The following is a 13,169-nucleotide window of genomic DNA, read 5'->3' as shown; positions in this document are numbered from 1 at the left end:
TTTTAAGATATGACCCAGGTGCAGGCAGTGTTGAAGAAACAAAAGTGTATTCTTTAACCTGTTGAGTGTAGGGGGCAGTATTTTGATGTTTGGATGAAAAACGTACTCAAATGAAACTGCCGATTTCTCAGGCCCAGAATCTAGAATATGCATATAATTGTCAGATTAGGATAGAAAACACTCTAAAGTTTCCAAAACTGTCAAAATATTGTCTGTGAGTATAACGGAACTGATATTGTAGGCGAAAACCTGAGGAAAATTCAACCTGGAAGTGCTGTTTTTCCTGAAAGCTCTCTGTTCCATTGCCTGCCTTCACTCCATTTAAAGGGATATCAACCAGATTCCTTTCCCTATGGCTTCCCCATGGTGTGAACAGTCGTTAGATATAGTTTCGGGCTTTTATTTTGAAAAATGAGCGAGAAAGATCACATCGTGTCATTGTATGGCTGGGTGCCAGCAGCGTTTTGCATGCGCAACAGCTTCGAGCAGACATTTTCTCTCCTATTGAAGAAGCTACAGTCCCAGTTGAAATATTATCGATTATAAATTGTAAAAACAACCTGAGGATTGATTCTAAAAAACATTTGACATGTTTCTACGAACTTTACGGATACTATTTGGAATTTTCGTCTGCCCGGTCTTGACCGCTCGAGCCTGTGGATTTCTGAACATAACGCACCAAACAAATGGAGGTATTTTGGATATAACAATAATCTCTATGGAACAAAAGGAACATTTATTGTGTAACTGGGAGTCTTGTGAGTGCAAACATCCGAAGATCATCAAAGGTAAGCAATTCATTTTATTGCTTTTCTGACTTTTGTGACCAATCTACTTGGCTGCTAGCTGTTTGTAATGTTTTGTCTGCTGAGAGAGATGTCCTTACATAACCGCTTGTATGCTTTCGCTGAAAAGCTTTTTTGAAATCTGACACGCCAGATGGATTAACCTCTAGCGTTGAGCAATCCCGTATCCGGGAGCGTAATCATAGCCTCAAGCTCATTAGCATAACGCAACGTTAACTATTCCTGAAAATCGCAAATGAAATGAAAGAAATATATTCACTCACAAGCTTAGCCTTTTGTTAACAACACTGTCATCTCAGATTTTCAAAATATGCTTTTCAACCATCGCTACACAAGCATTTGCGTAAGAGGTATTGATAGCTAGCATAGCATTAGCCTAGCATTCAGCAGGCAACATTTTCACAAAAACAAGAAAAGCATTCAAATAAAATCATTTACCTTTGAAGAACTTCAGATGTTTTCATTGAGGAGACTCTCAGTTAGATAGCAAATGTTCAGTTTTTCCAAAAAGATTATTTGTGTAGGAGAAATCGCTCCGTTTTGTTCATCACGTTTGGCTAAGAAAAAAAAACGAAAATTCAGTCAGTACAACGCCTAACTTTTTTCCAAATTAACTCCATAATATCGACAGAAACATGGCAAACATTGTTTAGAATCAATCCTCAAGGTTTTTTTCACATATCTATTCGATGATAAATCATTCGTGGAAGTTGCCTTTCTCCGCTGAACCAAATGGAAAAGTGCACGCAGCTGGAGATTGCGCAATAATTTCGACGGAGGACACCAAGCGGACACCTGGTAAATGTAGTCTCTTATGGTCAATCTTCCAATGATATGCCTACAAATACGTCACAATGCTGCAGACACCTTGGGGAAATGACAGAAAGTGTAGGCTCATTCCTGGCGCATTCACAGCCATATAAGGAGACATTGGAACACAGCGCATTCAAAATCTGGGGCACTTCCTGTATGAAATTTCATCTTGGTTTCGCCTGTAGCATTAGTTCTGTGGCACTCACAGACACTATCTTTGCAGTTTTGAAAACGTCAGAGTGTTTTCTTTACAAAGCTGTCAATTATATGCATAGTCGAGCATCTTTTTGTGACAAAATATCTTGTTTAAAACGGGAATGTTTTTTTATCCAAAAATTAAAAGAGCGCCCCCTATATCGAAGAAGTTAACATCAAGCTAAGCTGTGTTTTGCTATATTGCACTTGTGATTCCATGAAAATTAAATATTTGTAGTAATTTAATTTGAATTTGGCGCTCTGCAATTTCGCGGATGTTGACGAAAATGATCCCGGTAACGGGATGGGTGCATCAAGAATTTAAATGGGCAGGCAAACGACAGACCAAGGCAGGCAGGGGTCAATAATCCAGAGAGGGTGTAAGGCACTGGAACAGCAGGCGGGCTCAGGGTCAGGTCAGGCAGATCCAGAGTAGAGGCAAAGGTACAGGATGGCAGGCTGGCCCAGGGCAGGCAGTAAAGGTCTAAAACCGGCATACTAGAAAACATGGAAAATAGCAAAGACAGGAGCAAGGGAAAACGCTGGTAGGTTTGAACAAACAAAACAAACTGGCACAGACAGACAGAAAACACTGGGATAGTGGGGAAGATGAGCCACACCTGGAGGGGGGTGGAGACAAGCACAAGGACATGTCAAACAGATCAGGGCGTGACGGTACACACACCGGCTCAACTCATAAACACCAATATAAGTACACTGTGTTGTACACAAGCTCACTCCCAAAGACATGAATACACATAGTTGTGGTTATACAATTGGAGGCATTCTTAACCTGTATTGCAGTACAGAATTTTTTTTTTGCTAAATGTGGATGTAACTGCACTGTCTTGGGCATTTTTCACTACAGAAGTTATTGTTAGATAATTACTAATGAACTTGGCGCTTGTCATCATCCTGCTAGAGGTCTGTCACATTTTAATGATGTGTGGTTGCTATAGCAAATTACCAATAAGGAACCTTTTTGTGGTCTGCCACTGCGAGGACGATCAGCTGTCCGTTCTGTCTCCCTGTAGCACTCTTAGGCGTCTCACAGTACAGACATTGCAATTTATTGCCCTGGCCACATCTGCAGTCCTCATGGCTCCTTGCAGCATACCTAAGGTACGTTCATGCAGATGAGCAGGGACCCTGGACATCTTTCTTTTGGTGTTTTTAATAACTGTGACCTTAATTGCCTAACATCTGTACGCTGTTAGTGTCGTAATAACTGTTCCACAGGTGCATGTTCATTAATTGTTTATGCTTGAACAAGCATGGGAAACAGTGTTTAAACCCTTTACAATGAAGATCCATGAAGTGATTTGTATTTTTATGAATTATCTTTGAAAGACGGGTCCTGAAAAAGAGAGGTTTCTTTTTTGCTCAGTTTACTGTTCCTCCACGTAGGCCCAACTTCCTCTGTTTCTCAAACTAGACACTCTAATGTACTTGTCTTCTTGCTCAGTTGTGCACCGGGGCCTCCCACTCCTCTTTATATTCTGGTTAGAGTCAGTTTGCGCTGTTCTGTGAAGGGAGTTGTACACAGCGTTGTACAAGATCTTCAGTTTCTTAGCAATGGAATAGGCTTAATTTCTCAGAACAAGAATAGACTGACGAATGTCAGAAGAAAGTTATTTGTTTCAGTCCATTTTGACCCTGTAATCGAACCCACAAATGCTGGTGCTCCAGATACTCAACTAGTCTAAAGAAGGACAGTTTTATTGCTTCTTTAATCAGAACAACAGTTTTCAGCCAAGCTAACATAATTGCAAAAGGGTTTTCTAATGATCAATTAGCCTTTTTGAAATTATAAACTTGGATTAGCTAACACAACGTGCCATTGGAACACAGGAGTGATGGTTGCTGATAATGGGCCTCTGTACACCTATGTAGATATTCCATAGAAAATCAGCCATTTCCAGCTACAATAGTCATTTACAACATTAACCATGTCTACACTGTATTTCTGATCAATTTGCTGTCATTTTAATGGACATAAAATGTGATTTCTTTTCAAACCAAGGACATTTCTAAGTGACCCCATACTTTTGAACGGTAGTGTATATGATGCAATTCGGATTTACCTGTGAAGGTAAAAATAAATTGTTGCACACTGTTGACATATTTTTCCAGTGCGGACCTTGTGTTCTAAAAATATTTAAGTACTGGAAGAAAAACATGCAAATACTCGAACAGTTAAAATATTTCAAATGCCCATCCCTAGTGTGGACCATGATGATTCCTCAGTGTTGTGGACACCTGAGGAATCTCTTGACCCGCTCTAATTATAGCCCCGTCGATGTGGATGGGGCGTGCTCGACCCTCTGTTTACTGTAGCACATGATCAGCTCCTTTGAATTGCTGACGTTGAGGGAGAGGTTGTTGTCCTGGTACCACACTGATAGGGTCACTGACCTCCCTATACGCTGTCACATCGGTGATCAGGACAACCACCATCTCGTCATCAAACTTAATGATGCTGTTGGAGTCGTGTGCGACCACGCAGTCCTGGGTGAACAGGGAGTACAGGAGGGGACTAAGCACACACCCCCGAGGGGCCCCATGTTGAGGGTTAGCATGGGGTATGAGTTGTTGCCTACCCTCACCACCTGGGGGCAGCCCGTCAGGAAGTCCAGGATCCAGTTGCAGGCGGAGGTGTTCAGTCCCAGGGTCCTGAGCTTAGTGATGAGCTTGGAGGGGTGTTGAACTCTGAACAGCTTTCTTACGTAGGTGTTCCTCTTGTCCAGGTGGGAGATGGCAGTGTGGAGTGCAATAGAGATTTGCATCATCTGGGGATCTGTTGGGGCGGTATTTGAATTGGAGTCCAGAGTGTCTGGGATGATGGTGTTGATGTGATCCATGATCAGCCTTTCAAAGCATTTCATGGCTACAGATGTGAGTGTTGCGGGTCGGTAGTCCGGATTAGTGTCCTGCTCCTTGAAAGCAGCAGCTCTAGCCTTAAACTCAGTGCTGATGTTGCCTGTAATCCAGGGCTTCGGGTTATGATATATACATACAGACACTGTGGGGATGATGATGTCAATGCACTTATTAATGAAGCGGGTGATTCATCAATGTTATTGGATGAATCACGGAACATGTTCCAGTCTGTGCCTGCGAAACAGTCCTGTAGCTTAGCATCCACTTAATCAGACCACTTCCGTATTGAGCTGGTACTTCCTTACTTTTTAAAATATTTATTTATATATTTTTTCACCTTTATTGAACCAGTTAGACTAGTTGAGAACAAGTTCTCATTTACAACTGTGACCTGGCCAAGATAAAGCATAGCAGTGTGAACAGACAACAGAGTTACACATGGAGTAAACAATTAACAAGTCAATAACACAGTAGAAAAAAAGAGAGTCTATTTACATTGTGTGCAAAAGGCATGAGGAGGTAGGCGAATAATTACAATTTTGCAGATTAACACAGGAGTGATAAATGATCAGATGGTCATGTACAGGTAGACATACTGGTGTGCAAAAGAGCAGAAAAGTTAATAAATACAAACAGTATGGGGATGAGGTAGGTAAATTGGGTGGGCTATTTACCGATAGACTATGTACAGCTGCAGCGATCGGTTAGCTGCTCAGATAGCAAATGTTTGAATTTGGTGAGAGAGATAAAAGTCTCCAACTTCAGCGATTTTTGCAATTCGTTCCAGTCACAGGCAGCAGAGAACTGGAACGAAAGGCGGCCAAATGAGGTGTTGGCTTTAGGGATGATCAGTGAGATACACCTGCTGGAGCACGTGCTACGGGTGGGTGTTGCCATCGTGACCAGTGAACTAAGATAAGGCGGAGCTTTACCTAGCATGGACTTGTAGATGACCTGGAGCCAGTGGGTCTGGCGACGAATATGTAGCGAGGGCCAGCCGACTAGAGCATACAGGTCGCAATGGTGGGTGGTATAAGGTGCTTTAGTAACAAAACGGATGGCACTGTGATAAACTGCATCCAGTTTGCTGAGTAGAGTATTGGAAGCTATTTTGTAGATGACATTGCCGAAGTCGAGGATCGGTAGGATAGTCAGTTTTACTAGGGTAAGTTTGGCGGCGTGAGTGAAGGAGGCTTTGTTGTGGAATAGCCGACTCTAGATTTGATTTTAGATTGGAGATGCTTGATATGAGTCTGGAAGGAGAGTTTACAGTCTAGCCAGACACCTAGGTACTTATAGATGTCCACATATTCTAGGTCAGAACCATCCAGGGTGGTGATGCTAGTTGGGCGTGCGGGTGCAGGCAGCGAACGGTTGAAAAGCATGCATTTGGTTTTTACTAGTGTTTAAGAGCAGTTGGAGGCCACGGAAGGAGTGTTGTATGGCGTTGAAGCTCGTTTGGAGGTTAGATAGCACAGTGTCCAAGGGAGGGCCGGAAGTATACAGAATGGTGTCGTCTGCGTATAGGTGGATCAGGGAATCGCCTGCAGCAATGAGCAACATCATTGATATGTTTGTGTTTTTCCTTGTAACCAGGAATCGGGAGGATAGTTTTTTTATGGTCAGATTTGCCAAATGGAAGGTGAGGGAAAGCTTTGTATGTGCATAATGCCCCAACAGGTTTGCTTCTGACATGTTAACAGCCAACCACTGTTAAACATGACATTTTCTCCTCTGTAGTGGTTATCTGTATAATATTAGTCACTCATATCGACTTTTTTTGTATTTTTGTTGTCCTAGGGCCAGTCAAGGTGGAAGTTTGAATTGATCATGACATCCTTTGACCTGTGGGGGAGCAGTGAACTATTCTCCTCTGGAATATGGGCCCTGAGAAACCTGATCCACAGGGTACAACTGTCTGTCTTTTTCTGTGTCTGAAAATGTTGTAGTGCACAGAGGGTTGGGCGACATTACTATAGCATGGTCTATTGATGATGATGATTGATAACCATCGTCGATGGTGACAGACGGTAGTTTAGCCTATTTGAACTTGACTAGTGCCCGCAGTAAAGAAGAAACGAGTCTCATCGCATTGCAGGGCAGCACCCAAGTGATATTCAGAGTAATTTGCCTATTTGCTATAGTCTATTTCAAGAGACTTAGCGCAGAATTCCACCAAAGCAACACTAAATATCCAGTCAGAAAATCTTGTTTCTCTCTGTCAGATGCATGGGGTTTAGGCTTGTTTAACTTAAACATTTTTTTTGCCTATATTCCATTCACTCTCCGTTCAGTATATGAATGACTAAGGACTACACTTCATCATTTTATGCATGGCTTTCTCTCGATCAAACAATGAATGGAAGTTGCATCTTTTATTTCAATAGCCCCAAAATTTAAGGTAGCCAGGGACTAGTAATGAGAGAGAACAAACAATATCAGTAGCCTATAGAAAATGACAAGTTTAAGCTTATTAAGAAAGAAATTATGTTAAAAACCACATGGCCAATAACCTGTCCACCTATTCCTCCTATGGAGATTGACGTCGCCCAACCCTAGTGAACAGTATGAGTTCTCACTGTATCCCTCTCTTTCTTTAACCCCTCTAGATGCCGACCACCCCTCCCTCCTCCCTCTATGCCCACCCACCAGCTTTCCCACCCTTTTCCTTTACCACACCACCCGCCCCCCCCTGTTCCCCGTACCCCTCCCCACCATGCTCTCCAGGCCCTGGGGTGAAGGGGATTGGAGGGTCTGGAGGGGTGACCCTGCGTTCTCCAGCCACTCGTCACCTCACCCACCTGGACCCCTGGAGGAGGCATAGCTGGGAGCCCGGGGCTGTGATGACAGTGCAGCAGCAGGGATGGAGCCCAGCGACAACCACAGGTAGGGGGTGCCCTAAACATACAATTCTATTTGGGAATACTTATGTTTACATTTTAGCCATTTACAGTACAATCTTTTTTTACAATCTATTGTACATAAGCAATGGAAATGTTTTACTGTCCCAGTACCCAGTCCCACCACATAACTACATTGTAGTAAGTTAAAAGACACTCTTATTCACACCCTCTTAAATCACATGTTGACACCCAAATCTACAGTCAAATCTATCAACATCCACTACAGACCCGGATTCGATCCCATGCTGTGTCACAGCCGGTCATGATCGGGGGACTCAATTGGCGTACAATTGGCCCAGCGTCGTCCGGGTTAGGGGAGGGTTTTGTCGGCCGGGATTTCCTTGTCCCATCGCGCTTTAGCGACTCCTTGTGGCAGGCCGGGTGCCTGTAATCTGACTTTGGTTGCCAGATGGGCGGTGTTTCTTCCGACACATTGATGTGGCTGGCTTATGGGTGAAGCAAGCAGTGTGTCAAGAAGCAATGCGGCTAGGCAGGGTCTTTTTGGAGGATGCATGGCTCTCGACCTTCACCTCTCCTTAGTCCGTAGGGGAGTTTCAGCGATGGGACAAGACTGTAACCACCAATTAGATATCACGAAAAAGGAGTAGAAAAATATATATATCTATAATTCTATCATGATTTATTTCAAAGCCGTATTCATGTGAATTTCAAGCAGTCCCTCCAGGGATTTTTTTATGACATTTGAGGATAAAAATGCTTGATTTTGCTGCATCAATTTGGACTTTTTCCATGGCGATATGCAATGATTATATTAAAGGTGTTGCGAAAATGCGCTGACAAGGGGGGACATTTGTTGACGTGTGGCGATTCACTGGCTTGATTGAACCATATTATGCGGTGCAGTGATTGGTGGAAATTGCGAGCCCTCTTTTTGTATGATTGCGGAATCCTGGAGGGACTGCTCAATGCTCACTGATAGTTAACCCCCTACTCACTATCTTTCTTTCACGCTCTTTTATTCTCTCTTTCTCAAAAATCAAAAATGCTTTAATACCTCTTTAGTTGACGAGACTGTCTCTACGTCTCTCCCCCCAGCCTCTTTTTCACCTAATTTACAATGTTATTGACCTGACAATAGCACATTTCTGTGGGCGGTAGGTACAAGGTCAATCATTATGTGGCACAAACCTTGATGAAAGCTTGTTGATATGACTGGTAAAAACTGAAGGGTTGGTTAAACAGTGGTTTATCCAATAACGGCCCTGTCTTGGGAAGAGAATGAGCAGTATTCAGTGTGTCCACAGTGTCCAGATTCACACACATATAAGCACATGTATTCAAACTCAAACTGGTACGGGCACCCTCCCTCTCTCTGACACACACACACCACCCTGAGAGTGGCCATTGTACTGGCACTGTCATCCTTGGACATCTCTCCCCCTCCTCTCAAGCACACACACACACACACACACACACACACACACACACACACACACACACACACACACACACACACACACACACACACACACACACACACACACACACACACACAGAGAACGACATGTCCAGTCAGACAGTGTTACAACCACAACACACACAGCTGTGTGGGACAGTGTCAGTCAACCCTCATTGCCTTGATACGTACCAGGAGTTATGGAAACAACCTCTCATCTGCAACTATAGTGAGTGGTAACTAGTGAATGGGAGTGTGTATGTGTGTGGATACTTTCTTTACAGAAGAGGTAGAAGTGTAGGGGTCAATGTTGGTTGGAAACATTTTCCATTTCTCTCTGATCCCTCTTCTCTCTACTTCTATTCTACTAATATTGTTGCAGGGGTTGTATTTTATTAAGAAGTGTTGGTATGTATCTATGGAGGATTTTGATATTTATATGTGTAAACTGACAATGCCTGTCTAAGGGATAAATAAAGTTAGATTGAACTGATTCTTCCCTTAGTGTGAGTCTGGAGAACCTGGACCCGGAGGAGATGGAGAAGGTTCTGGGAGTTGCGCTGGGCGTCCGGCGAGTGGGCAGGAACCCCATCACTCAGGAGGGCTCCTTGTCTTCCCTCACGGAGGAGGAGGCAGGGTCCGATCTGCAGCACTACTCCGTATTGGAGGTGAGCCTGTGAATCAGCGAACACGGGTTGTGGGATTGGACTAGCAGGCTTTTATTCAGTCTGAATGAAGATGCATGTTTTGAGAAAACCATAGATACTTTCAATGCTATGAAAGTTGTGGAATGAGCTATGTTCCGGGTAGCCTCAGAGAATAATATTGACATAAACTCTGATTCGGTGAGCGAGTTTATACGGAAGAGTATAGGATATGTTTTACCCACTGTGACTATATTAAAACCTACACTAACCAGAAACCATGGCTAGATGGCAGCATTCGCGCAAAACTCAAAGCATGAACCACCGCATTTAACCATGGAAAGGTGACTGGGAATATGCCCCAATACAAACAGTGTAGTTATTCCCTCCGCAAGGCAATCTAACAAGCAAAATGTCAGTATAGAGACAAAGTGGAGTCGCAATTCAACGGCTCAGACACGAGACGTATGTGGCAGGGTCTACAGACAATCACGGACTACAAAAGGAAAACCAGCCATGTCATGGACACTGTCTTGCTTCCAGACAAACTAAACACCTTTGCCTGCTTTGAGGATAATACAGTGCCACCGACGAGGCCTGCTACCAAGGACTGTGGGCTCTCCTTCTCCGTGGCCAACGTGAGTAATTTAAACGTGTTAACCCTCACAAGGCTGCTGACCCAGACGGTATCCCTTGCCATGTCCGCAGAGCATGCACAGACCAGCTGGCTGGTGTGTTTATGGACATATTCAGTCTCTCCCTATCCCAGTCTGCTGTCCCCACATGCTTCAAGATGGCCACCATTGTTCCTGTACCCAAGAATGCAAAGGCAACTGAACTAAATGACTATCGCCCCGTAGTACTCACTGTCATCATGAAGTGCTTTGAGATACAAGTCAAGGATCATATCACCTCCACCTTACCTGTCACCCTAGACCCACTTCAATTTGCTTACTACCCCAATAGGTCCACAGATTATGCAATCACCATCACACTGCCCTATCCCATCTGGACAAGAGGAATACCTATGTAAGAATGCTGTTCATTGACACTAGCTCAGCATTCAACACCATAGTACCCTCCAAGCTCATCATTAAGCTTGAGGCCCTGGGTCTCAACCACGCCCTGTGCAATTGGGTCCTGGAAAGCCTGACGGGCTGCCCCCAGGTGGTGATGGTAGGGAACATGTCCACTTCGCTGATCCTCAATACTGGGGACCCACAAAGGTGCGTGCTCAGCCCCCTCCTTTACTCCCTGTTCACCCATGACTGCGTGGCCATGCACGCCTCCACCTCAACCATCAAGTTTGCAGACGACACTACAGTAGTAGGCTTGATTACATACAACGACGACACAGCCTAGAGGGAGGAGGTGAGGGCTCTGTGTGGTGACAGGAAAATTACCTCACTCAAAGATGATTGTCAACTTCAGGAAACAGCAGAGGGAGCACCCCCCTATCCACATCAACGGGACAGCAATGGAGAAGGTGGAAAGTTTTAGGTTTCCCAGCGTACACATCACAAACAAATGGTCCACCCACACATAGTGTGGTGAAGAAGGCACAACAGCACCTCTTCAACCTCGGGAAGCTGAAGAAATGTGGCTTGTCACCTAAAACCCTCACAAACTTTTAGATGCACAATTGAGAGCATCCTGTCGGGCTGTATCACTGCCTGGTACGGCAACTGCCCCGTCCACAACTGCAGGGCTCTCCAGAGGGTGGCGCGGTCTGCACAATTTCTCCCCGGGGGAAAAATACCTGCCCTCCAGGACACCTAAGGCACCTGATGTCACAGGAAGGCCAAAAAGATAATCAAGGACAACCACCCGAGCCACTGCCTGTTCACCCCGATACCAAGCAGACGGCGAGGTCAGTACAGGTGCATCAAAGCTGGGACCGAGAGACTGAAAACAGCTTCTATCTCAAGACCATCAGACTGTTAAACAGCCATCTCTAGCACAGAGAGGCTGCTCTCTACACACAGACTTGATATCATTGGCAACTCTAATAAATGGAACACTAGTCACTTTAATAATGCCACTTTAATTATGTTCACATATCTTGCATAGTCATCTCATATCTATACTGTATTCTATACAGCTCTTTCATTGCTCATCCATATATTTAGATATTCTTATTCCATTCCTTTACTTCGATTTGTGTGTTTTAGGTATTTGTTGTGGAATTGTTAGATATTGCTGCACTGACGGAACAAGAAGCACAAGCATTTTGCTACATTCGCAATAACATCTGCTAACCATGTGTATGTGACCAATAAAATATGATTTGATGTAGTGTAGCTAAGGTTCGTCAATGGTGAACCTTGAGATGAATAGTAAGTAACGTAAATGCTGTCAACGTTAATTTAGCGTGATAGGTGCTTAAACACTATTTACTTAATAAAAAGGTGAGTAAATGCTGTTTCCGTGCATTCACCCTCCATTAAAACCCGAAGTATAACTTCTTGTTGGGTCACAGGAGCAGTTCAATGCTAATCGCTAATGTTGTGTAATATGTGCTTAATTAAAATAGGAACAGTCCAACCAGCTGCAGGGCTGCAGTGCGTCGGCCCCAACCCTCAGTGTGGTTCGTCGCAGAAACCCTCCCAGCACGGGCCCCCAACCAGGCTCCAACTGCTACGGTAAGCCTACGCTACATGCCTGGATCGTGTTCATTACGCATCAAATGAAGAAAACGGACTGAAACGGGGAGGGACTACCTGGAACTGTCCAATAAGAAACACCATTTTTTTTTCCTGTTCCAAAATGTTTTCTGTTGTGTGCCTTACTGAACACAACCCGGGGTCAGACAAGTTCAAATGGTTGAAGGTGTCACATAGGCGGCAAGTGATCCTATTCTGTATCCCTACACCCTAAAGTGTACCCTCGTTTCTCCCAGACTTCTTACACCCGTCCATTCCTTTTAAATTCAGCACATGAAGAGGAGACTTAGTGGAGAAGGGTAGAGAACTGGACTGCAGCCAAGGAATGTTACTTGAAGTTCTAAAGTAGATGGTTTAACTGTTTGCTGGGCAGAATGTATCCTTGTAGCCTTCTCTAGATGTTAGTAAGTCGATAAACTCCTTACTCTTCCCAAACACTCCTCTGACTGCAAACCGTCTTTCTTGCCTTTTTTATGCGGTCTGTATAGTATCTCGACACACGCACACTTTATCAGTCTTTGTTTTGCTCTGAATCGGGCTCAAGTTGGACAGTACACCAGTGTCAGTCAATAGCTGTGTGTGTGTGCATGTGTTTGATAGACGAAGTGAAAGTACATGTGTTTGTGTGTACATTTCCTGTCTCACTGTGCCTTCTTGTTTTGTTTACAATGGTTTGATCATGTTTGTACATTTTTATGTGGGTGTATTTAATTATCATAATTGGGTTTTGTAATTTGCACTAAATGCATGCTTGTTTTTGTTTGTCAATGATTGTCAGTTTCTGCATGTATGTTTGTCAGGTTTTTACTCAGTATCTGAGTGTCTTTTTTTCACTGTTTATGTGTACA

The 13,169-nt window shown here is 43.9% G+C and overlaps 1 protein-coding gene across 4 annotated transcripts in view; it reads left to right on the top strand.

The window, feature by feature from the left end:
* The first annotated feature begins 7,542 nt into the window (after positions 1 to 7,542).
* The window catches only part of LOC135552101 (rho guanine nucleotide exchange factor 2-like), a 72,796-nt gene continuing 67,169 nt past the window's right edge, over positions 7,543 to 13,169 (top strand). For 3 of the 4 annotated variants that reach the window (XM_064983507.1, XM_064983505.1, XM_064983508.1), the window contains exons 1-3: positions 9,200 to 9,243; positions 9,520 to 9,682; positions 12,192 to 12,300. In XM_064983507.1, coding sequence (XP_064839579.1) covers positions 9,215 to 9,243; positions 9,520 to 9,682; positions 12,192 to 12,300 — 301 coding nt within the window. In that variant the 5' untranslated portion in view covers positions 9,200 to 9,214. Of the gene's footprint in view, positions 7,581 to 9,199; positions 9,244 to 9,519; positions 9,683 to 12,191; positions 12,301 to 13,169 lie in introns of those variants that run through there. The other variant, XM_064983506.1, reaches the window with a different exon arrangement.

The sequence above is a fragment of the Oncorhynchus masou genome, chromosome 13 (assembly GCF_036934945.1).
Source record: "Oncorhynchus masou masou isolate Uvic2021 chromosome 13, UVic_Omas_1.1, whole genome shotgun sequence".
Taxonomy (NCBI): Eukaryota; Metazoa; Chordata; class Actinopteri; order Salmoniformes; family Salmonidae; genus Oncorhynchus; species Oncorhynchus masou.
Note: the sequence above shows the minus strand (reverse complement) of the source record. Positions and strands in the feature narration are given on the sequence as shown.